The sequence below is a fragment of the Drosophila gunungcola genome, assembly GCF_025200985.1.
Source record: "Drosophila gunungcola strain Sukarami chromosome 2R unlocalized genomic scaffold, Dgunungcola_SK_2 000011F, whole genome shotgun sequence".
Lineage (NCBI taxonomy): Eukaryota > Metazoa > Arthropoda > Insecta > Diptera > Drosophilidae > Drosophila > Drosophila gunungcola.
In genome coordinates this window covers 331789-357429 of record NW_026453169.1, presented here as the reverse complement: position 1 = coordinate 357429, position 25641 = coordinate 331789, and the positions used below count along the sequence as shown (strand labels likewise).

The 25641-nt window shown below is 41.7% G+C and overlaps 4 protein-coding genes across 5 annotated transcripts; 1 reads left to right on the top strand and 3 right to left on the bottom strand.

The window, feature by feature from the left end:
* The first annotated feature begins 93 nt into the window (after positions 1-93).
* LOC128255462 (uncharacterized) lies at positions 94-6675 on the top strand. 2 transcript variants are annotated; one of them, XR_008267665.1, is made up of 4 exons: positions 94-221; positions 439-3228; positions 3283-3573; positions 3630-3765. XR_008267665.1 is itself a non-coding variant. In XM_052985074.1 (3 exons), exons 2-3 carry the CDS (start codon positions 3658-3660, stop codon positions 6654-6656), a joined length of 2961 nt encoding a protein of 986 aa, XP_052841034.1. In that variant the 5' UTR covers positions 3434-3573; positions 3630-3657; the 3' UTR covers positions 6657-6675. The 2 variants fall into 2 exon arrangements, 1 of the variants encoding a protein (XP_052841034.1); XM_052985074.1 differs by lacking the exons at positions 94-221; positions 439-3228 and adding an exon at positions 4366-6675 and having other exon boundaries at positions 3434-3573; positions 3630-4327.
* A 92-nt stretch (positions 6676-6767) lies between these two features.
* On the bottom strand, positions 6768-8205 carry LOC128255464 (probable enoyl-CoA hydratase, mitochondrial). Its single transcript, XM_052985077.1, has 4 exons — positions 8143-8205; positions 7951-8070; positions 7007-7731; positions 6768-6941 (listed from the first exon to the last, which is right to left on the bottom strand). Exons 2-4 carry the CDS (start codon positions 8045-8047, stop codon positions 6876-6878), a joined length of 888 nt encoding a protein of 295 aa, XP_052841037.1. The 5' UTR covers positions 8048-8070; positions 8143-8205; the 3' UTR covers positions 6768-6875.
* Positions 8206-8818: 613 nt separating this feature from the next.
* On the bottom strand, positions 8819-10230 carry LOC128255460 (low-density lipoprotein receptor-related protein 2). The gene is made up of 2 exons (XM_052985072.1): positions 9128-10230; positions 8819-9067 (listed from the first exon to the last, which is right to left on the bottom strand). Exons 1-2 carry the CDS (start codon positions 9897-9899, stop codon positions 8886-8888), a joined length of 954 nt encoding a protein of 317 aa, XP_052841032.1. The 5' UTR covers positions 9900-10230; the 3' UTR covers positions 8819-8885.
* Positions 10231-10343: 113 nt separating this feature from the next.
* On the bottom strand, positions 10344-12923 carry LOC128255456 (rac GTPase-activating protein 1). Its single transcript, XM_052985066.1, has 4 exons — positions 12630-12923; positions 11631-12564; positions 10782-11569; positions 10344-10729 (listed from the first exon to the last, which is right to left on the bottom strand). The coding sequence occupies exons 1-4, from the start codon at positions 12706-12708 to the stop codon at positions 10653-10655; spliced, it is 1878 nt and encodes a 625-aa protein (XP_052841026.1). The 5' UTR covers positions 12709-12923; the 3' UTR covers positions 10344-10652.
* Between the last annotated feature and the right edge of the window lie 12718 nt (positions 12924-25641).

The window sequence follows — 25641 nt, the reverse complement described above, 5'->3', positions numbered from 1 at the left end:
TGATTTTTAATTCAAATTCTGATTCCGCTCAGGGAGTGTACAATAAATTGTTCGTTTTGAGGAGGATATTTGCATTTGGAATTGATACTATGGCTGCGTTCGAAAAATCAAACATCTGCTGGTGTACCTGTCAGCCAAATTCCTACAGAGAGATACAGAAGAAGTTGCAAAATTATTGTGCATTAAATGTGAAAAATGAATGCAAGCTAACCGGTCTCCAGGTGAAAAGTTTAGAGCATTTACTATTAACATAGCTTAGAAAAAAATGGGTACAAATTATTATTCTTAAACATGTGGTTAAATATAAAATAGATACCTTTGCAATAAAAGAAACCGGAAACAACTAACCAAAATATATTAAATTATTATATATTATTTTATATTTAAATATTAGTTTTATCCTAGCTAATTCGACACATTTTTTTTTAAATTGTATAGAACTTCCGAGATCTACTGGTTGAAAACAAGCCAAGGAGGCCACAAGTCGGCGATAAAGACGCCTACGAAATTTGCTGTAGTCGCAGAAAAAGAAAGCCTGAGAATATTCAAGAGGTGAAAAAGTTTACCGGAAGAGGAAATCGATCTATTCTGCCTGATTTAAAATCCCATTCGTACGACAAACCTACAATTATAACCCAAAAAACTCTGACTTTCGCCCAAAGACCAGCAATAATTGAAAGAAAAAAACCCAAATGGCACGAGGAGCACGAAAAAATGCTTAAAGAAAGAGCCAAAGAGCAGAGTTTGGAAAAGCAGAAAATCCTTATGCAGAATCTTAACAATAAAAGTACAGGGCTGGAAAAGTTTCAGCGTCTCTTCGACTTTAACAAAGCTCAGAACGTTCGTCGAAACCTGCAATGGGAACAGAAGAAAGATAGTCCTTATCAAACCTCTTCAAGAACAGTGAAACCGGAAACGGAATTGGAAACAGAGCAGAAACATGATAAGCAGAATATGATCAAAAAACGTGAGGGTCTGGACAAGTTTCAGCGTCTTTTTGACTTAAACAAAGCTCAGAACATTCGTGGGAGCCTTCAATGGGAGCAGAGGGGGAATAATCCTTATTATAACTCTTCGAAAGCAGTAAAGACTAAGTCTGCTCAAGAAAAGAAACATCCAAAATCATCTTCCGTAAATTCGGAGCGAGCCTTTGTAAAACAATTTGCCAACAAACCACGACCTAGCAAGGATCGAGAGAAGATTAGATTTCAAACGCCATTAGACAAATACCAGGAAAGCAAAAAAAGAGCAGGGAAGCCCATTGGAGTACAGATCTATTTGGCCCAATGCTTGATGAAGCAGCTGCTGCGGTGCCCGAACTGCACCCGACTTTAAGGAGCAGACACAACCTGGAAGTTGCCACGTTTGACCCTCGTAAACTTGACAAAAACTTAAATAGCAATTCTTTTGAAGTAAGTCAAAAATCAGACCAACACACACTCCCATTTGATAAAATGCTTAAGGGTAAAACCGCCAAAATACCCGAGGTTAATCCACTTCTAAAATCAAATAATCGTCTTAAGGTTTTAACACCAAAGCCTTATAGCAATTCCTTTGAAAAGAGTCAAAAATCAGACCAACACACAAAGCCATTTGACAAAATGCTTAAGGGTAACGCCGCCAAAGAATCAGAGCTTCATCCTCTTCTTAGATCAAATAATCATTTAAAAGTTTTATCATCGAAGGATATTACAAAAATCAGAACTTCGCCGAAAGGGACATCAACTAAGGTGGGAGCAAAATTTTCATGGGCTTTTAGGAAAATTCTTCAGAAAAGACGACATCCCGGATCAAAAATCTTTAAAGATTTAATAAAAAGCAGCGATGTCGATATGCCCGAACGTGTTTCTATTCTGAGAAGTGTTACTAGTTTGGCTGTAGCACAAAAACATAAGAAAAATCAGATCGCAAAGATGGCTGAAGAAATGCCTTCTATTCCTAAGAAGACACATTCGACAAAAAAGCTAGAGCCAAATTATGGATTTCGCGATGCGGGAACTTATAGAGGAATGAATGTAGGCTACACAAAACCATTCCATAAAAAGCTGAAGGGCAAAGAAACCACAATGCCAGAACTCAATCCGGCTTTGACAAGCAATTTCCGAATAAAAACAGTAAGTAAAAAATCTTCTCCATCATCCATCGAGGCGGATTCTATAATTTCCGAACGAACTTTAAAAGACTTTAGTTTCTTTAAACTCAGGCCCGACGTTTCGAAACCTTTTAAGAACCGACAAAGGTCCAAAGATCGCAGTGTTTCGCGACCTTCTCGAAAAATACCAGTGGCCAAAGAATCCCAAATATCAGGACCCCTTAGACTACTAAAGCGGAAGCAAAGACCGCTCGGGGATCCACCTCGAAAAAACTCCATCCGAGCCAGTAATTTTGATCAGACATCGCTTCAGTCCGGCATTCGAAGGATAAAGCTCAAAAAGTTCTATCACTACATAAGAAACTCCAAGCCGGATCAGAAAATATGGATTAAAATGAACTCCAAGGATCCGATTTCGTACCTGAAAAGCGATAAGAGTTTATTCTATCGCAAGTCAATTAGTCGAACATCATCGGATAAGAACATGCGTATTTCCAGGTCTGTGATCAGCTCAACGAAGATTTCCAACTCTACGCATCGGAAGATGAGGGAATCGAAGCAGGAGGAGGTGCCCCGAGATGAGGACGCACACTTATTTGACACCAATTTGGAGGACAATGATGCGCAAAGTGGCAAGAGCTGTGAGAGTGAGGCGCTCAGAGATCAGAGCTTGAGGGATGAGGTGCGTCAGAATTTCCTCAAGGAGGAGCGGGCTGCAGTGCAGGCACGTATACAGGAGCTGATGAAAGAGGTGGCCATACGTGAGGACTATCGCCCCCCAAAACCACCGAAGAATTTTGTGACGGAGAACATTCTCAGGCTTCAAAATAGACGGGTCACGAAAATACCTCAGGCAGTAGAGAAAGTAAATCACCGAAGAAAGTTCCCCACTTTGAGTGACATACTGACCGTGCCCGAGGACTCTGTAAATCTTTCAAGATTATCGCAAGGAGTGTACAACAAGAACTTTGCGTCTCCGCAACCCCTAAGAATTCGTCGATATTCCGACCATTTGGGAAAGAGCCAGCTGGATAATAACCAACCTGAGGTTAAGGAAACACCCATGGCAGATAATGTTTGTGAGTTGACTGAACGGAGGAAATGTGACTGCTACGTCTGCGGTTTGTTTTCACAAGGTAAATTCAAGCTGATGTTTTCTTGATCTCCACTAATATATTATCCTCACTTAGGCAAAGACCAAAAGGACTCGGATTTCATTCAGAAAGCAAAGGCCCAAAGGCGTCGATGTGAACTTCGTGCTTATTACCATAAATTGCGAAGAAGGGAACGTGAAGAGGGGATATTGTGCCCAACAAAATGCTTAAACCTGGATTATGAGACCATAGTCCCAAGAGCGGAAATGAATCTAGGGAATGTCATGGAGGAAAAACCAGGCACCTTATGATAATCCGTAGATGTATTATCGCTACAGGACTTTTTATGCTTCTCAAGACCATAAAATGTAACATGCCTTCTTATTGGTGTGTGTCAATCCACATGCCTTGGAAAAACTAGGTAATTTTTCTAATTTTTTTAGGTTCTATCAACAAAATTTCCTTTGAGCGATGAATATTTTAAGTGCTTTGAAGACAAAGAAGCTAAACCTGCAGAACACCTGCACTTCCTACTATGACTTCTTGACTTGCGGCAACAACTGTCTGGACTCCTTGAGGTGCTCCACTCTGCATTCGGATTCTCCTGCCCAGCAGAAGTTGGAGAGGCCTCCACGCATAACCAGGCGTGGACTGAAGTACTTCGATGTGGAGGACAGGGCGGCGGAGTGGTATCTGGACACCCGAAGATCCACAGCCGAGCGAAAGCCGGGCAAACGAAAGTTCTGCTTCAGATTTCAGGTGCCCATAAGGCATACCCTGCGGCTGAAGGACAAGGCAACAGCTTACGTCCTTCCAGGACGAAGGGTCTCACCTGAATTTCTGGGCCTGCTCAAGCAGCACCACGCCAGGATGCAGCTGCCGCGTAAGTACCGGTTGTGTAGGCCAAACTTCGCCTATTACAAGTACGATGCGGCGGCCAAGAGACGGCACATGCGTCCGGGCATCGATACGGCGGCTCCTCTGGAGTTTCCCTGCACCAATGTGGCATGTATCCGTCACCGAGAGCGATCCCCCTGTCCGTGTCCTCGAAACCTGGATACTCCTGCTCCTACAGAGGAGATCCCAGTTCCCAAAAGCAAGCCATCCAGGTTGAGCTTTAAACTGTTTACCAAAATCCAAAGTAGTTCAAAAAAAAGGAAAGTAATCAAAAGGATTTAGGGAAGAAAAATGATTATAAGACTAGGAAGGCTGAATCAAAGAATCAGAATAAGCTGCAGTCAAAGGAAAGCCAGCTGGAAGGGAATACCCTACATCGAATTTATGTCAGTAATCCATTGTTAGTTCCACCGCTGACAAGTCAGGAACCTTCTAAGCAGCCACCTGTTTCCAAATCCCAGAACAATTTGGAGCCTAGTTGTCGATTCAAACACATGGTATCCAGATCACGGGGAAGTCTAAAGCCAAGTGAAAAAATAATCGACTGTCCTTGTCCCATTGATAATCCTAAATGGTATCTGAGGTCCTGGAATACAAAAATTGGTCCCAGTAAAAAGGAACAATTTAGAAAGAGCCGAGATCCTCGCTGCATCGAATACGAAAATCGTCCTTTCTTTAAAGCCATTCAGGGAACTAATTATGTAAGTGGTACCCTAAAAAGTAACAAAAAACGCAGGAGCGGTAGTCAAACTAGATCAACCAGGGATAACAGGAAATGTTCTATTATATCCAGAGAAGAGTGTTCGAACATTTACCCAGATCAAGATCATTGCAAGGTTCAGACAAATCCTGAGGTACCACCTGATCCAGATTCAGAGCACGCCTTCTACACATCCATCTCCAATCATTGTCAACTAAGTGTGGAACGCTCTCATCAACCTGGCCTTAAAGATAGGTACGATATTGAAAATCCCTTGAATCGTCTGGGAGTAAGCACTGGATACAAAGGTTTCGTACACCACTCCGAAAAACAGAAAATAATTGATCAGTGCGGAGGTCCGATCCCGAAATGCAAAAGGAAGAAGCCACCGCCGTATTGTTATCTGTGGTCAGCCGTCGATCCGGACATTCGGGAGGCGGAGAAGCGACGTCTGGCGGAGCACAAGTCTTGCCAACGGCAAATGTTTCCGGACAGTAGGCCATACTCCTACTACTGGTCCAAAACTAATCCAGATGTTAGAGGGCAGGTGAAGCGCAGATTGAGGGAGACTGATAGTCAACGACTTTATGGCTTGCCACAAACTAAATCATACATAGATTCCGATCAGGAAGCATGTACGTGCAGCAGATCCACAATTGCTCAATCCGCTGGTAAAACCAGCTCCGATTTTGATGGGCACCATAATACTTCATCCACCTGGAATGCTTCGAATCGAAAAGAGGCCAGCAAAGGCAGTTCCGTTTTCTGGGAGGACGATGACATTCCCACCAAGAAAAGAAAGCGCAAGTGGTCGGAACCGCTTTCCAGCAAGTTAACAGCAGATTCAGATGGACACATGCCAAAGAAGCCAAGCCTGCTGCCCAGACTACACTCCTTTGCCAAGCGATTCTTTTGGTCCGGCTCTAAAGATCTTCAGTTTAAATCCAATCAATCAGGGAGTGAAAGACCAATGCATTCTCCCAGATCCAGAGATTCCAGTGCAGATGGTCATATAAAAAGGGAAGGATCCTTTAAGCAAGAGCCTCAAAGGATAATTTGTAAAGAAACAAAGTCCTCTGTCAACAGAGAAATAACCTTCAGAGAACAACCTAGAATACAGGATATACGGGGACCAAGAGATCGTAAGCTATGGACAAAACAGAGTTGGAGTCATGAATCCAGTCCAAGACGACTCAACAAATCACCGCTTTCCTCCGGATCTGAAAGGTTAAAATACAGTGAGGAAGCATCTTCTTCTAGGAGAGCACCAAAAGTCAGAAGGACCCAACATAAGCAGACCAGAACTGAGTCCTATGGCACCTGCAGCTGGAACAGCAAGTCAAGTGGCCATTGTACACTCACCCATCAACCGCAGCAGTATTCCTGTCGAGCTCCTGAGCCGCTGGTATCCCGTGCCCAGCGGGAGTGGGAGGAACGACGTGATCGAAAAAGGGCCAGAAGTCACAGGGACAAATGCAGGCACTGCACTGATTACTTACTTACCTCACGCCAGAATGAGCCACAAAATAAGGACATACGACAGGGAATTGTCACATATCGCAACAAGGAGTTCTCTATTAAACTCAGCGATCCAGGCTTAAATGATCCAAAGATGAAACAACACTGTCCCTTGCGATCTAGAAATCGTCGACATCAAGCTGAAAGTTGCGATAGTTCCGATGGCTCTAGTAACAGCAAATGCTCTTCAAGATCCGGAAGAATGCGTGGAGGAATAGATTTCCGAGAGAATGCCTTCCCTCCACGAAGGCATCGCTACTCAGCGCACAGCTTTCCAACCTACTTGTCTAGCAACCAGCGATTGTATCACCAAAATCCATCGAAGACGCCTATGCACTTATTTTGTTTTGATTAGGAGAAGGTCAATGGGGCATGCTGTCCGACTGTCAAGTGGATATACCACCACTACATACTTGGAGTACCACCTGACAGCCTGGCTAGCATGCTGCAAATTGTGCCGTGGACATTTTCAAATTATCACGATAAAAGTTTTAATTGCGTACAAACAACTGATTTTGTAAGGAGAATATAAATGCATTGCTGGCTGGTAAGGATCTCTGGTTGAGGTCCGACCTTACTCGTTGGTAAACTTGGCCGGGCGCTTCTCGGCGAAGGCAGTCATGCCCTCCTTGCGATCAGCCTATAAAAAGACAAGAATCCAAGGATTAGATAGGGCAACTCAGAGAGTTTAAAGCCAAAACTCACCGTGGAGAAGGTGGCGTGGAAGGTGCGACGCTCGAACTTGAGGCCCTCCTGGAGTGTGGTCTCGTAGGCAGTGTTCACCGACTCCTTGCACAGCTGCACGATCAGATTCGAGTGGGTGCCGATCTTCTCGCCCAGCTTGACGGCCTCGCCTAGCAGCTGGTCGGCGGGCACCACCTTGCTGGCCAGACCCAGCTTCTCGGCCTCCTGGGCGCCGATCATGTTGCCGGTGAGGCACATCTCCATGGCCTTGGACTTGCCCACGACGCGGGTCAGACGCTGGGTGCCACCGGCTCCGGGAATGGTGCCCAGTGCGATCTCCGGCTGGCCGAACTTGGCCTTGTCCCCCGCATAGATGATGTCGCACATCATGGCCAGCTCACAGCCACCGCCCAAGGCGTAGCCGTTAACGGCGGCAATGATGGGCTTCTGGGTGCGTGCCACCTCGGTCCAGTCGTTCAGGAAATTACCCTGGATGCACTGCGAGTAGGTGTTGCCCACCATCTCCTTGATGTCGGCTCCGGCGGCGAAGGCCTTCTCGCTGCCCGTCAAAACGATGGCGGCGATGCTCGAATCCCTGCCGTACTGCTGCAATGCGGTGGACAGCTCCTTCATCAGGCCATTGCACAGGGCATTCAGTGCCTTGGGGCGATTCAGGGTGATCACGGCCACGTTCTTGCCTTCGCCTGCGACTTCGGTCTTGATGTACTCCCAGTTGTTGTTGGTGGCTATCAGGGGGCGGGCGAAAAAGAGATGGCATCATGAGGTGATCGTGTGTGTGTATGTGTGTGTGGATATTACGCAACCAGTGTTTAGCTGGAAAAGTACCAAGTTCTTGTTGATGCAAACCGGCACTTGATATCTAGATTTTGCAACTTAGGTTGCAGCTGGGCTCCTCTGACCGGGAGTGGACTTTGATCCCCCATTTAAATTCCTAATATACTTACAGGAGCTGCTGAACCGGGTGGCCACCTGTGGCTGGCGGGCAGCTGCCTGCAGGACATTCTGGGCGCGGGAGGCGAAGATCTTAGCAATGTTGGCCATTTTCAATGGGGATTCTGAGCCGGCTGCAAGTGGGATTCGTTATCTAATCGAGTGGGAGATCTGATACGGAGCCACTTCCAGAACAAGGTACTTACGCTGCGGAGCACTGGAGCAATATTGGCGCACTCGAGGCAAAAGTGTGACCGTTTGCTCTTTGCGGAGAAATATCACGGTTCCCAGTCACGGTTTTAGTCACAGCAACAAGTGGTTCTCACTTCGTTGATGTTAAAAAAATCAAAAAAATTTTTTTTTTAATTTTTTATTATATGTAAAGTGTGCACTCATTTCGGGTTTTATTACTCAAATGTTCTTAACAAATAATTTATAGTATTAGGCGATTTAGTCAAAAAATAAAATAAAAATTATAACGGTGAATGCGGTATAAAATGTGACTCAACTTTCTAAGGGATGTATACAAAATTAAGTTTACAACTATGTAATAAATAGGGCTTGCAGGTACATTTGTACCTTACTTATTGATCTGGTAACTTAACTTTTTAACTTTTAAAGAATTTAAAAACTAAGGAGCTTTAAGTTACTGAACAATAATTTTGAGTTATTTATTAACAAAAAAATTGGGTTATAAATGTTATCCTTCTTGGTTTACCCTATCATTCGTTTATATTTTAAAGGGATGTCTAAAACATTAAACTTACAACTAAAATAAATAAATAGGACTTACAATTACCTAAGTAATTCTGAGTAATTTTAAACTTAGAGCGCTTTTGATCACTGATTCTGCAGACTTTTCAAACACTTAAACGGTTACAATTTAAAAAATTGAAAGCATTTAATACTCAGAGCATCAGAGAACTATTACTTAGATTACAAGTAGTCCCTAAACCTTTGGTATGTCAGATTGCTGGGCACGATTGGTGCTGGTCTCCACCAGCCAAATGTGCTCCTCACGTTGCCTTCTGTGGTCATTGTCCCGACGAACCCGCCAAATAAGGATCAGCAGTACTACGATCAGGAAGGAGAATAATGATATCACCAGACTGAAGACAAAGGCTGTGGGTGCTAAAAGTAAAATAAGTAAATTAAATAAAATTAAGGGGTTCCTTGAAGTATAAAACTTACTTTCACAGTAGGGAAATTTGTTAATCCACAGCGAGTCCTCACAAATGTTCTGGTGCTCCCCTTTGAGTGAGTGTTCCGCTGGGCACTCGTAGTAGATACGAGTGCCATTGGCTACTCTTGAGCCTGCTGGAAGGATTGCATCGGTGAAGTGTTTAACTATCACATTTGGCAACTGGGGAATCACGCATTCCCCGTTCTTCTGAATAGGATTGGGTGGTGGTCTCCTCGTCGTGGTCAATGTGGGTGTTATCACTATGCCACCGTTTTCCGTGACTGCAGTGGTTGTTCTGACCGTTGTGGTTGGTATGGCGACACCTTCGCAAAGTGACTCCTGCTCGTCATCGCCGTCCCGGCAATCCCGGATGCCATCGCAAAGCTTGGAGTAGGGCATGCACTGTCCGGAGGAGCAGTACATCTCCCAGTTGTCGCAGTTGGCCTGCTGCATTTGAGCCCGGCACAGCCATCCCTCCTCATCCGATCCGTCCACACAATCGCGCACACCATCGCAAACCGCCGTGCTGGCTATGCACGCTCCGTAGCTGCAGCGGAATCCATAGCCCGGACACCAGACCTTTTCGCACATGGCGGACGTCTCGTCGGAGGCATCCAAGCAGTCGGCCCGGCCATCACAAAGCTGGTCCAAATCGATGCAGTCGCCTCCTCCGCAACGATGCCCGCAGCTCGTGGCGTTCCACGATCCAGAACATCTGGCGAACGCCAAGGAAAGAAGCACCACCAACAGCAGAGATCGATTCCGATGCGCTTCAAACATTTCGAATGGCTTGCAATTGACAGACTGGCTGCTTCACGTCGTGGTTAAGGGTATTATTAGGGAAGCCTACGAAACCAGTTTGTTGATGAAATGGCGATAGCTGTGTAAAAGTGTAAAGTCATGGGCTTTTCTGAGCGGCGCTGATAATTATTTTGCATGTATCAATGGACCAGCTCGTTTTATTTTCTGATAAAACTTATCTGGTGTACTTCCCATAATTTATCCCATTTTAATTATTATTACTTTAATGGTAAATACACATGAACTATTCCCCTTTCTTCGTATTACAAAAATATTGTAGAATGATCCAAAACACTCAAATGCGGAAATGGTTGACATATTTATGATCAAGATAATAATAGACAATCAGTCTGCTTTAAAACTACATATATTAAGTAGGATAGAATAATTGGGCCCTTCAAGAAGAATAAACAAAAAAAAAAATCAGTTTCAGGGATTAAAAACCCTTATATTGTGTTCATTTATTAATCTAGTTGTTCATTGTTCTCTCATTGCTTTTCAAATGCATATTTTACTTTAATTCTCAAAGTGAGTATACTTATGTTAGTACGAATAAAGTGCTTTAGCTTATAATCGAACGAATTAATTATAAAGAAAAACGTTTAATAGACGTTGTTAGTTGGGTACAAATATAAATACAGCTCGGGGATAGCTGGCCGGAAACAAAAAACTGCAAATACTTGAAGTAAATTTAAGTAACACGTCAAATGCTTTTCAACAAGAAAAGTCTAGTTATTTCTTGTGGGCGGATGCCGGTGGTGTGCCCAAAAACTTTCGCTTTTTAATGGTGCCTCCTTTGAAGGGAGTGGCTGCAGGGCAGATAGTTTAGAAAGAGAATCGTATAGATGGTGTATCACCTACCATATAGCGACAGTAGGTCATGTTTGCTGCTAGGCACCCGCTTGATCACTGTTCCCGGCGTCCGCGTCGTATCTATGACGATGTACTGCTCCCAGAACGAAACGGGCAACTCGAGCAGCGCCTTCATCACCTGCTTCTGTGTGAAGACCTCTGTGTAAATTGCGTGCTGATCGGGATCCGGCGTGGAATAGCCCACAATGGTGGGACCAAAGATGAGCGCGATATTATCGATCGGCATGAGCACCACTGGGCACTGAGCGATGCGCTGGAAATGCAGTATAAGGAAGGCCAGCGTATCCCGATTTGCCTGCGGCAACTGCTTCACCGACTTGTACAGCATCTCTTGGGCCGTTTTGCTGTCGGGATTCTGCACTGCATTTGCGAAATCCTTCCACTGGCTGGTCGGAATAAGCGGTTCTGTAAGAGACCTCAGGAAGTCCTTCACACAACAGCACAGCACATAGATGTCTGTGTTGCCCAGATGCGGAGTGGCCTTGCCGCGCAGGAACTGCTCCTTGAGCGCCTTGTACTCCCGCTCCGACGAGGATAGCCGATAGAGGCCCACCTCGGTGAGACCACGGGCCTCAATCTCGTTAACACAGTGCACAACAAGGGCCGGAATCATGGGTGCAATGGACGGGGCAAAGTCGGTCACGTAGCCGGTCATGGTCTTGGTTGTGGGCGTTCCCGTCTGCGGCACACAGCTGACGGTAAGCAGATAGCGACAATCGATGTGACAGCGCACCGGGCAATCCCGACATCTCAGGCCAACGGCCCCGAACCGAATGCTGGAAAAAGTACAATATTAAATCAATGAAGACTATAGGTACATCAAAACATGCTCCATACCGTTTCTGGCACTGAACACAATTGTCGCCGCGCAAAAAGGTCTTCTGGCTGAAAGTGTGGCTCCTCATCAGCGGACGGTGCTGCAGAGGAGTGCCGGATTCGGCGGCCACATGCGGCGCCATTGCATTGACCGGCGTCAGAGGCGGAGCGGTGGCCTCCTTCAGGACCGATCGACGTGGCGTTGAGGACAGGCCCTCACAGATCCTCTCGTGACCGCCAATCACCGGCAGTGACTCAATGGTCGACTCCGCCCGGATCACGCCCTGCCCGTCCTGTGGTATGGTGACCTTGGTGGTGGCACAAAAGCGCTCAGCGCCCTGACCCACGTCCACCGTGTGCTGCTCCACTCCGATGCCGACGCCAGAGCGCCGTGACTTACTGGTGGTTGGGGTATTCCCGGACACACTGCCGTTGAGACCCGTACTCAAACGCGATCTCTTATTGCCTACGCAAGGAATCGGGTTCTTGGGCAGCGAGGGTCGGTGCTCCCGCCAGGACTTCGATGTGCGCACGTCGAGGAAGTCGTCCTCGGAGTGGGTGATGGACAGATCGGACAGCAGCGAGCCGGTGGAGTTGATGTCGCCATAGGACTTGTCCTCCCGCACGGCATTCAGGGATTTGCGCTTCCTCGACGAGGGCAGTGTGTGCAGGAAGGCCAGCTTGTCGCGGGTCTCGTTGTTTAGATTGCGCTCGTGGCGCAGCAGATCCGCCACAGCCATTATCTTGCCCTCCATGGCGTCCCGTTCGTGCTCCGCCTGGCGACGCGCCTTGATCTCCATGTCGATGATGCGGCGGGCGTGAAAGAGCTTGCCCTCCAGGTCGCCCATCTTGGTCAGCGACTTGTCCAGCTCGTTCTGGATCCTGGCCGTCTCGGCCGCATAGCCCGCGCACTTTTCGTGGTACTGCTCGAACATGCGCAGGAACCGCAGGAACTCTGTGTTGGAAACGCAGTTGTAGGGATTCCACCGCACCAATCACTACTGAGGCTACTTTACTCACCCTCCTCGGCAGTTCCATCGGTCAGCACTTGCATGCAGCGTCGCAGATCATCAAAGGACGCCAAGGCGGATAGCGCCATTTTCGGTTTGCTCCTTGTATCTCTGGATAGAATTTCACGTGCAGGGACTGCCTGCGCTGTGGATCCCTTGTTTCAACACAAATTTCTATTGAAAATACGTTATGTTTTTCAATAAATGAGTTGCAAACGGAGCACGCTGCAAAGGACGCGGTGATTTTTTTCAAGTTCCGTTGTTTTCAAATTGACGCCATAACCGCAGTGTGACCGTTTCGCGATAGTGCGAAGAAGGGTTGTCAAATAGGGATGTAAAAAAATATCGGTATGATGTTGTGCGCTAGAAAAATCAGCTTATCGATATACATTTTTGAACCGAAAAGATTTTACCATATTTGAGAAGACATTTTAAGAAATCCTTTAGAATAATCTTGGACAGAAAATAATCATGCTGTTGCTCATCATCAAAAATCAAATTCGCAGTTTGATAATTGGCATTCTTTAGCCCCGAGTAAATTGTCTTTTTAGTTATCTTCATCTTGTAGCCAAAGAAATAATTCGGGAAATAAATCCCTCATTAGCTATAAAGAGATGAATGGTTCCTTTTTCTCTTCGAAAATAATTGAACATGTTATGAAAGTGATAGATTAGATATCCACTAAAAAATATATTCACTCTCTTCCGTTTATTTAAAATGACATTTTCACATTGGACACAACTTTTTATTTGTATTTTAAAATTAGTTTAAAAGTTTCGCTTTTCATTAATTTAATACTTAAACTACTTTCGATTATTAAAAATTGTTTTTTCCTATTCCACTCAATCTCCATTTAATACATTGATACATTGCGAAATTAAATATCGCCTCAAAATATCGCTACCTTGTCGATAGGCAAGTGGTTGCGACAACTGGTCTCTCTTTTTGTGTAGCATGCATTTTCTGGTATTTAAAGAGAATTTTTCAGAGCTTAAATGCATAATTTTAGTATATTTCTATGCCCGATGGTATTTTTCACCTACCCAAAATGGTCACATTGTCTCTTTGCAACGCGATGGGAAAAGAGGGCGATAACTAAGTTAAAAATGTAAACGCGGATGCCAGGCCTGCTGAATAATAGTGCACGCGCGAGTCACCCGTTTAATCGCCGATTTCCAACTGTTTTCGCGGCCCCCGTCGACGTCATCCTGCAGCTTTTGTTGTTTGCCAGCAGCTCCAGCATCACACACACCCATACAGACACAAAACGCATTCACCTACACGAGCGAATGTAGATAAAAGTGAGAAAACACTCACGCACGCACACACACAGGGAAACGCTTGGTCGTGGGCAAGCATTTAATTTATTTGGTAGTTGGTGCTCATTGAAACACAGAGAGTTGAGCGAAAACGCGACATCAACTTGCACAAATTGCAAGAGGAGTGGAAGCGAGCGGGAGAGGGGATCGAGTGAGAGCGCCGATTAGTGCCAACACCCAAGCGCCGATCTCGCAGCGAGCAAACAATAAACAAACAGTGAAAGTAACAGTAAACGCAATCGCTGCAATTTGGCTTCCATTGATTGCATTTAACTCTCGGACCGCCAGCAGAAGTCACTCATCCAACCAACAACAATGGGCAACTGCCTCACCACTCAGAAGGGCGAGCAAGCCGACAAGCCCGCCGATCGCGTCAAGCTGGACGACCCGCCCACCAACAGCGGCAGCGTGGGCGTGCCCCAGATCCCCATGCCCTTGCACCCCGGACAGCCGCCGGAGCAGATCCGTCCGGTTCCACAGATCCCGGAGGGCGACACGGCCAGCGCCAACGCCAAGATATTCGTGGCCCTCTACGACTACGACGCCCGAACCGACGAAGACTTGAGCTTCCGCAAGGGAGAGCACCTGGAGATACTGAATGACACACAGGTGAGTGCCACTTCGTTTACACGGATGCCCAATTCGCAAACCATTATGTTTTCCAATTTGTAAATACAGTGCTCTCCATACAGAGCGAACCCCTTGTAAAAGTTTTAACTGACAAAGATTTAAAAAGAGTGAGGAGTTCAAAGAATTCCCATTGGAAACAGTAAAAAGATCACATATTTATAAATATAATCGCTTAAAAGATGTTAACTTATTTATGACAATAATACAATTAGTGAAAATAAAAAAACACTGATGTTAAAAAAGTTAAGCATTGTTAAATACTTATCTGACAATGATAAACGAATCATTATACACATATCGTTTAGGCAGTAGCTCTCGTATAAACATATTTTGAGCGAGTAAGTGAGTCAGTTAGCCGGGAGGGAAGGTGTTTAATGTAGGTGTGTAGGTGTGAGCGGAAGAATGCGGGAGAGAGCGACTGATAAAGAGTGCAAAATTCTTGATAACAGCGCTTGGTTGATTGTTTGCTGTGTGAATTAAAAGAACACCTATCCATTTCTAATCATATTGATATGGTCACTTAAGTTGTATACTAATTGCCTAATTGTAGAGGAAATACGAACAATAACAATAAATCCGGTCATTTTTGCAGTCATCATCTATAATTTACGTTTTAATCACTTCACAGATAGCCTTTACTCTTCCAAAAAAAAAAACGTGCATAGAAACAGTATTACTGACTGGTGTTTTAAATTTTTTTATGGGTCCAAAGCGATATACATCAAAATTCCCCAAGAACATCGAAATTTAGCAATTGTTTTGGCAGCTATTGGTTATAGACTTCAGATCTATGGGGTTTTCACTACTTTGCAAGCATTGGAAAAAAAGAAAAACTATAGCTGTACGGACTATCCCGGTGATGAAGATCTAAAAAGATAAAATATAACATTTGAGAAAAGGAAACTGTTATCAAAAGCTCATTGTTTTGTTATTGTTCTTAATTTATTTTAAAATTAATAGAATTTTTTTTTTTAATTTACAATCGAATTTTACGAGTGTAAAAGGTATTTTAGCTAAAAATATCTCTACTGGTAATTACCTTTGTACATATTTGAAAACTTTTTAATTATGGCCTTAAACAATTTGCGTGTGTTTTAATTGCTCAATTCATTGAACGCGAAATGCGGCCCATGCAATGCACTATCGAGGATGAGATTACTTTTCAAACTGGCATTTAAAGCTGGTGAGCATTTCTTTCAAAATCTTTCATCGTGAGAATACCGTGCGGCAAAAGATAGAGTTTCTAAAAATTAAAAATTGTGTTTTTATATTTATTTAACTGATTGATGATTCGTTTTTTTTTTATTTACTTTAACGCCGTTTATGGGGCAATTTTTACTAGATAGATTTTAATTGATAACATTCCAGCCAAATTTACAAATGTTTCAGACTATACATAGCTATACAAAACACACCAAAATTTTAGAATATACATAGCTATACAAAAAGAATGCAACAATTGTAATATCCGCTGCCAAACTTGTAAATCAAAAGAATTGTATTTTCGACCCTTTCAATTGTATGCATATATATATGCTTGATTAGGATATTTAGCCCAGTTGACCCAGCGAACTTTGTTTTTGCTTGTCTGAACTTTAAAATCTCGTAAACCATGTATAAGCTAGAGCTTTGGGAAACAATTATTTTGTGGCACACATGGTTGCTCCAAGTTTTTGATGGAATAGGAATATCCACCCCAAACATGTTCCAAATAAAAAAGAAAAAATATTTTAGATGTTATTTAGAAATCAGGGTCGTCTCCGGCAGATACATTTGCCTTCATGTATGTTTTCCAAATTCACATGCACCTATATTGTGGCGTTGTTGCTGATTTGCCATTGATTATGTACATTGAGTAATGGGAATCACCCGACTATTGTTCACTGAGCAAGCTGTGCTTAAATGCTCAATTATTTATTGGTTATAATCACTATTTTTATACTGCATGATTTTCAGAGCTTATCGGGTATTTTCCAAACATAAGTTCCACAGCACCAGTGTCCAACGGCTGCTACTTTCGCCCCACATCGATGCGTCATGCTGAATGTGCTGTCCAACCATAGCTCCATACTTTCCTCTTTGCTTACTTCGTTTCAATGTCGCCAACTTTTCAGAACACAATAAGTAAATGCTTTTTTGAGACGGTTTGTGCAGAACCGGACGCCGTAATTGCGGCCAACGGCGTCACATGCCAATTGAACCAACTCAAAAGCATCAGCAATAGGAATCCCGGACTGCAGTTTGTTAAATTCCCTTACTGAGGTACTTTGAATTGATAGAACTTTTAGTTTCTATTAAAGTCGTTATTTTTTTAAGCGCTTTATTAAATTGATTATGGAAAATCCAGTGCAAAAGTTCTCACAAATGCACATTTAAGATTTTGCCATTTATGTGACTTATCGTATATGCAGAAATTTATGGTGTGCCATTTAATGCATTCGAGATGTGCGGAATCGTCACGTTTTTTTTGCTATCTTTCGGTAGGGTATTCGTTGTTCGCTATACTAAGTGTATACTGGTCTGGGCATCAGCATCTTTTCATTGATACTGATGAAGCTGTGTATACATTGTAAAACATAAACAATTAACCCAACTGCAACTCCACTTGAAACCATAAACAGACGTCGACACATCGGCACTGGATAAAGTAAACAAAACTCGGATAGTTTGACTGCTAAAAGAGTTCTATAATTAGCCGGCCATCGGAGGTCACCACCCACAGCAGCCACCCATCCTAACTGACTATGTTGTGACATAAGTGCCAAGTGGGCAGCCAACGCCCCTCCTCGCCGCCCAGGAATTTGTATTTAAAGACTTTACGTCAACATAGCCATGACCACCTTACAGTGGCAGACGGCGCTAGAACCATGACGTCTGCCATTGGCTGCTGGCCAAAAGTTGCGCACTCCCCGCACATTCGGATTTGAGTGGCAATCGGACTTATAATTTCAAAAGCAACGCGCAAGAGTTCTTATGATTTGTTAAGCCAATTCAAGGTGCATCTTAGAGCTTTTCGGCGCTTTCCCCCCAAACAAGCGGCAGTCATTACCCATGGTCAGTACTTGCTGAGTGGCAGTTCCGTGGCTAGTGTTTCCGGTGAGGCAGTGTTTAATTAAGGTACGACACACACACACACACACACAACCGCAAGACTTTCGACGTTGTGTATTTTGTACACAAAAACACGCTACCCGGCTTCCCCTTTTATGGAAGCCTTTCGTTCGTCTTTCGCTTCTTCAGCGGTACACGCCAGGCATAGAAATCAAAATTGTATGTAAAATAATAAAAATATTTTATGGGAGTGCCTCCTGTGCTGTCAATGAATGTCTCTTCATTGTCATTGGACTACTCCCTCGACTGGAGCAGCGTTTTTTTTTTTTTTTTTTTGTGTCTGTACTCGTTTTTAGCACTTCTCCAGCTATGCGGCGGTTGAACTTCCAGTCCCATACCCTTTGGGGCCTGCAGGAGCAGGGAAAGGAAACCCTTCAAGGATTCACTCGACTTTGCCGGCCGTCGCCCCAGAAAAATGCATGCAAAACCTACTTTGTTTAGTTTTGCATGCCTCCTCCTTAGTCCTAGATTATGCATTGCGTTGTGTGGCTTGTGGCTCTCCAGAGAGTGCGACCTGCATAAAAGTTTCCGGCGTCAAGGGTTTCGCCTGCATCCATATACTTGTTGCAGTGACGTAGAGAGCATGTTTCCAGGTATTAAGTGGGAATATCTACACCTTTTCAGATCTAAAATATTATGAAAAAATTTTGAGGGAAAATCTGGCTACATATTTTTTTTTTATAAAAAGCTTTTACATTTATATGTGTTTATACAGAATTTTCGAAATATTTTTCTAATAGGTAAAGCAGCTTATTAATTTGGTAATATTATTAGTTTTTAACAGCTCATTGACTTAGTGGTGTTACAATCAATTTATTTTATTTTAAAAAGACCATATTAAAATTGAATTACACATGAAAGTCTTTAAGCAATTTCTAAGTTTGTAGATTTACTTTTGTTTAGTATTTCAACAATATTTTAATTTTTAAAATTGCGACAAATTTTTACTAAGAAGCGTAGAAAGTATATACAGGGGTGACACAGAAATCTTTTCTGTTGAAATTTCTATGTTCATTCTTCCAACTAAATATGTTTCTGTATAAATTTCATAGAACACATTTATCATTGTTATACTTAGTTGTTTAAAATATGTTTTTTTTATCAAAGTCACTGTTTCAGAAGTGACACAGAAAGCTCTTCAGGTTAAATTCACGTGAAATTTGTATGCACATTTTATGTACATTCCAACGAAGCATTACCATTCTTTCCGAGGGTAGAATGTGAAACAATATACTTGTTTTTACGACTAAAGCAAGTTGCCAACATACCTACATAATAGTTCCAATAATATTACTACATTTCTTTGAGATATACAATACAAAACGGCCAACGCTCGGTCTGCGGAGCGTTGTCACTGTTAACTTCTATTTCACTTTCAAACTCTAAACCACAAAGAAAGCGTAGCTAACAGAATGAGTTGACGACCGAGCGGCGGCAGCAGAAATCACTTAACTTTTCATTGGAATCAAGGCAGTAGATTGGACGCTCGAAAAGCAGACAAAGCACGCGATTATGAAATGCACTTGTAAGACAGAAGCAGTACGCAGAAGAAGAGCATCCAAAATCCAACGGAGAATGTGACGGAGGGGCTGGAAGCCAAAGCAGCTCGCCCATGAAATCAAAATCACAGCAACAAATAAACAATGAACCCTAAAATGTCTGTTCATTGACCTTTCGCCACAGACTAAACACAATTACCATCGTAGCGGGCCAAGTGGTCTAATCATAGACATAGACCAGCATTATTAGGATGTACATGGGCGGATAGTGAGCGAGCACTTGATGCTTATCGCAGAGATAGCAGCAGTCAGCTATCATCGAATTTCCACTACCCGCTACTGAGATACTACTAGCTGGCCGCTCGATATCTGCCATGGGTGAATAGCAGTATGAATATTCAGACACCTGAAGCAACCAACACAAACTGCTGCACAAATTCGGCAAAAGCGGGTTTCTGCTTGTGTTGTTTCGGCTTTGGCCAAAACCAGACACACTTGGAAAGCGCGTAACCACATGTCGAGCCGCAACCACGCGAGCAAATGAATAAACTTTAATTTCATTTTCGTTTCTTTTTTCCTCTACGCTCTTTTTGCAACGAGGATGCCTGTGTTCGTGGGCTTCATGAAAGTCTGTGCGAAATCGAAACCAATAAAAAGAAAGAGCCTTATATGTACATCGTAATATGCTATTTTTTCTGGGTTTTTGTTTTTATACAAGTGCCTACACAAGAGCTATGTAGTTTTGATAAAATATTATGATATAACGATAAAAATACTGTACGTGAGTCCTGCAGGAGCATGCTCAAAAAACTTTTTGATTCCCCCTTCAGCTCGAGTTAATCAGCTTTTAAAAATGGTCGTTTCAAATAGCTCAGCTCCCAGCTATTTACAATGAGGTATTCGATTCGATTAAAATAAAGGGGTCATTGAAATCATAAGCTTATAGTATACAAATTACTCTCAATAAGAATTAAAATGCCGTTCAGGCGTAATCTGTGCCTTTTTATTTTGGATTATTATACTCATGTTTTAGATTTTAAACAAATGTCTTGACTTGTTTAAAAAAAAACACTATTAAATATATGATTAAAAAAGATGCCAACAAAACGCATCTGCGGGTGTTGTGAAACTGATATCTATTTTTTAGTTTTCAGTATTAAAGCTTTTTAAATAATATTTGAAGGAGTTCGATTAGAAAAATATTATAAGCGTTTTACATCTTTTATTATATTAACAGGGCGACTGGTGGCTGGCGCGAAGCAAGAAGACACGTTCGGAGGGCTACATTCCATCCAACTATGTGGCCAAATTGAAATCCATTGAAGCAGAACCGTAAGTCCGATTATTGCATATTTATAACCGAAACAATCTGTGGTTTTCTTACTTAATAATTTAATGTTTTTCTTTTTTAAATTAAATTCAAAGGCGCAGAAGTAGTATAACATTTATATCTTCTTCCCTAAAACTATGGGATAATACAAAACAAAACATTTTTATACAAAACACATTTAAAGTGTAGATAAGTTTATCTACATGGGTTCAATTCGACATCAACTCAATTCAATGTCAATTCAAAAACATTTTTTGTAGCATACTTTCGGATGTCTTGATATATAAATTGTCCTAAGACGACTGTAGATCCCAAGTGCTCTGTACATGCAATTTTAGGTATTGTTTGCCTTTCTAAGTGCGAACACCTTAGTTAAATCCAAAATTTATGGTTTTAATAATGGTTAACTGCACCGACTTCTGAGCTCATAGATTTAAAAACAAAAATTCCAACATTTGAGTTAAGTTTAGACGGATAAAATATTTTTTTTAGCATTACTAAGGTTGAATACCTTTTCCAAGAACAAGTATGAAAATTATAGATAGCTGGTACACTTCTTATTACAGCTAAAATTAATAAAAGCATCAAATACTAATATCGCAAAACTATACAAACAGATTTTTTTATAAGCATTTTAGTCTCACCATTTTAAATAATGAATATTGGTGCAAAATAAAATTAATAAATATCCAATTTTTTCATACAAAAAAAAAACCACCCAAATGTTCATATTAAGAACATTTCATTTTATTAATATTTGTATCCCAAAATGCTGATGCTTTTTCTAGACTGAAAGTAGTCATTTATCAAATCTTAAAGCGCTTTTAGTTTTAGTTAAAATCTAACTGAGATCACTCAGTTTGTTTTCAGCGAGATAAGATAAGATAAATTAGATATAACCGTACAAATATATTCTTTATTGCATATCACTGTCTATTTTTATTTGGACAACCCAAATTAGGAAACTCACAGTCGCCGTAATTGGACAAGATGTCAGGTCTTTTTATTAGGGTTCCCTAGCCTTTAGGGTGAGCCCTTGCCAGAAACAATTAAAATTTTAACGATCTACTTCATGGATATATTTACGTATGTGAGCGAGCACTTACATTCCGTTTGTTTACATTGACTTCGATTACAATCGCAGTCAAATTACGATTGCTGTTCGGAGCGTAATATACCCACTCATGTTTTATTTTTTTGCTGCTTAGACAAATGTTCTGTTTCATTTTTGTTATGTTTAATTGACAATTAAACTGCGGCTCTGAGGCTCGTGAGTGGCTAGGCTTTGCTTTGCTTTGGTCTGCCTCAGTATTAGTGTCAAGTTCATTAAACTTGACCCGATTCCGAGACAAGACTCTTAATTGTCTAGGAAGCTTTTTTATTTTTTTATTATTTTGGGCCTTGATTTTGTTGGCGGGGAACACACATTCCAATCAGCCAGCAAACCTCCGAAATGTCGATATGCTGGAGAAATGCATTTCACATATTCGGAATGAAACTCAATGGAAAAATTTGAAAGAAAAAAGATCCAGCTGCATAAATTAAGAGAGATACTGGACTCGATCGGAGTTGCTGGCCTGCTGATCTGGTCTGGGCGTAGGGAAAAGTTCAAAAACCGGTAAATCGGACGAAAACAAAAATAAATATCATTGAAGCCGATGCCGATGCTGAAGCCAAAGCCATTAATTACATTCATCTCGCCGTGGTCGCGTGTAACTGTAAACGTATAGCATTGGAGATAGCTTTTGGCATCCATCGATCGGGAGCTGGTCGGGATGTTTGTTTTTTGTGGCCAAGCCTTAAGCCTCAAGTGCATAAAAATGCATTTCATGTTTCGTTTCCTAATGCCCGTGCTTCCCAAACCAAACTCAATTCAACACAACCGAACCCAGTGCGGTTTCAAGGGCACTCCAACTGGAGCAGCGCCCAGGTTTTGGGCTTAAAACGAATGCCCTTCCACCCACAATCGCTGATATTATTTGAACCTAATTGAGGCCAGTTTTTGTCCGTTGCCGTTGCCTTGGACACTTAACCAAAATTCATAAATCAGCATTTACCGGCAGGCACATTGAGCACAAGCTGCGAACAATAATCAGCTCTCGTTCAATTTCTTTTATTTATTTGCAATGCAATAAACATTCACGCTCATTTAACTGTGCTTTCTTCTTTCTTCGCTTTAAGGATCTCCCCACTTCAACAATTTTAATTTTTCTGAGAAGCCTTTCTGTCGTTGTGCGTTGATTTGGTTTTCGCTTTTCGATTTTCGTTGGTCATTGCACAATTTAAGCCGCTTTTAGCCCCCTTCCATATGGGTGTTTATTTTATACTTTTTATAGCCGTTACTTGTAGGGTAAATATTGGAGAAATATTTTATATTTCTTTAAGCAGTTTCGATCGGCTTCGATCCAATCCGTTTAAAAATCAAGGAATAGTAAAAAGGACAGTTTAATTATTTTTCCTGTCTATATCTTTTTCATGTAATGTCTTACTACCTATTGCAAAGTTTCACATTTAATTACTTAATCTTGTATTTACACTCGTATGTATTTTGTAAACATTTGAATAAATCATCTATAATATTTTTGATATATGCTGTCAAAACGTTTACAAGTTGCAAAGTTTCTTCACTTCCGCATTAACACGCGACCAAAGAAAACTTTCCCATGTATAAATTGCATATTTATGGATATTCGTTTTGACGAAATCTGCCCGATTGCCACACGATTTTCATCTGAGGGCGCTGACCAATCTGCTCCAGAGTATTTCTGTGCAGCTCGGAATGTAGGTCAAACGAGATGTTTGAGTGCGTCAGGAGGTGCAGTGACGTCAACTTACGACGGTAATGGCAAAGCGTTTTCACAGAATTCGCCCAAGACGAGGCTGAATCTTGAATTAATTCAAGTGAATTTTTTTGGGGGAAATACCTGGGGCTTGGACTTTTCGTTTTTGTTGTCTCGTCTCGTCTCGTCTCGTTTAACTTGCTTAACTTCCGTTGATGGGAAAAATGCGAATGAGTCGAACTAGTTGGCAAAGTGCTAAACGTTTTAGCCGTAAATTCGCAATTGACCATTACCCAGCCACATAAATTGCTAATAATAAGCTGGCCCGCCCGACTACCAATGAGCCAACGGAATCAAATCAAATCACATCCCATTCCATTCCATTCCCAACGAGATTATGCGAGGAGCATTCGCGTCCACTCGGAAGCTCTCCTAGCTCATTGACCCCAAAACGTGGAATTTTACAGTGTGTGCGCATCCGTGGACAATTCATAATTCCCAGCGCAAAGTAAAATGAGCAAGAACGTCTAGACCAGAGCCACCCACAAACACCGAAATCCATATAACCAATTTTTATTCGTTTCCAGTTCAGATCGTAAATCACTCGGCCAAAAGAAACACATCAAAATCAGCAAACTCGCGAAAATATATTAATTGTTTGGTTTTTGTTTTGTTTTCTTTTGTTTGTTTTGACTTGAGCATTAGGCAATCGAAAGGCGTAGCAATTGAAATGCAAAGCCCAAGCGGTTGCAATCGTAAATCGAAATTAAAATTAAAATTTATAATGGAACAATTGTGATTTTGTTGATAGTCTCGCGTTGACTTGATAGCTGTCTATACTATATGTCCACTGTTTGTTTGTCATACTGTTTTTGTTGCTCGAGCGTTTGTTTATTTCCATTTGATTTGTTTCATCTTCCGATACGGAAGACGACACCTGACTCAACGAGGCTCAGCTCAGCTCAGATCCGCTCTGCTCTGCTCTGCTCCTCTCCTGTTTGTTGTTGGCTTGAAATTGTCGCAGCGAAATTGATCGGTTTATGAGGTTTTCGTTTTTGGCAAATTTCAATGTCACTGGCACTAATTCGCTGTATGCATATTGATTTGCCTCGATCGAATAATTAAAATGTATCAAAAGATGATCACTGAGTGCGACTTAAGCGGCAAATCATTCTCGTTAAAATCTGATAAAACGTCAAACATTAGTGAAAACTTGTGTTTTAAGTTTGCTTTTTGAAAATAAATATTTTTTTTAAATTAAATTCAATTATTTTATTAAATAGTTTTTACAGTATGGGTATTTTTATTTATATGAAACCGATTTGGATCACAGATTTTGCACCAAGAATTTTATGTTTTTAAACCTTCTCCATTTATGTAAAACGTATATATTTTCATAAATGCATTATTTGGCTTGGTTTTTTTTTTTCTTTGTTACCGGCTGCAATTGTTATTGAACATGGCACCAGAAAATGTCGTTGAACCCGAAAAAAAGTGGAGACAATTGTTATACCGGGTAACATGCAAGGCGCCGTGTCGGCCTTTTTTCATATTCCCCTACATGCATGAGGCACCGATTTAATTCAGCGTTCTTCTTTCGATTCATGTGACGTGTATGAGTAGGCAAAACACTCAATTATGTGGCATGTTAAACAATGCTCTCCATAGAAGTCGATTGTTTTAATAATTTGTCAGTAGCGGCAAAAACAAAAGCGCCAAAAGCCTCGGGCAACGCTCTTTGTGAAGGTCGACCGACTATATTTACTTGAATTAGTCAAATAAGTTTCAAATATTTAACTGGCATATCCGATAAAGACTACAGTAATTAACGGTGGATATTTGTTTTTTGAACGAATTTGACACAGGAAGCGAACATTCAATTAGTTTATCCAGTCATTAATTGGCAACTAGAGTGCGTATAATTTATTCACTGGTAATGCACACATTTCAATCGGGTTAGGCAAGTTGAAGGAGACGTCGAAATTTAGTTGAATCGTTACGGTTACTTGCTGTCCATAATTTGATTTCTATTCTAGAACTAGCGATTAGCTTAATACATTTAAGTTGTGATATAGTAACAAGTACTTCCCATTTAAACAAGGAAATATTTTAAAATGAACATTTTTTTTAAGTTTAAAGTAATATAACAACTTGGAACTAGTGACAGTAGTAACCGTGTTTTCAGAGGATATTTTAATATGTATTTTTATAATCTTATCTTTTAAATTTTCATATTTTTATCAATATTTGTAATTTCTTGTTTCTGTTTACTTTCTATTTCCAGGTAAGTCCTGATACCTTAGTATTTAAAGAGTTTTGGAGCTTGGAAAAAGTAATATGTGCGGGTAATCTG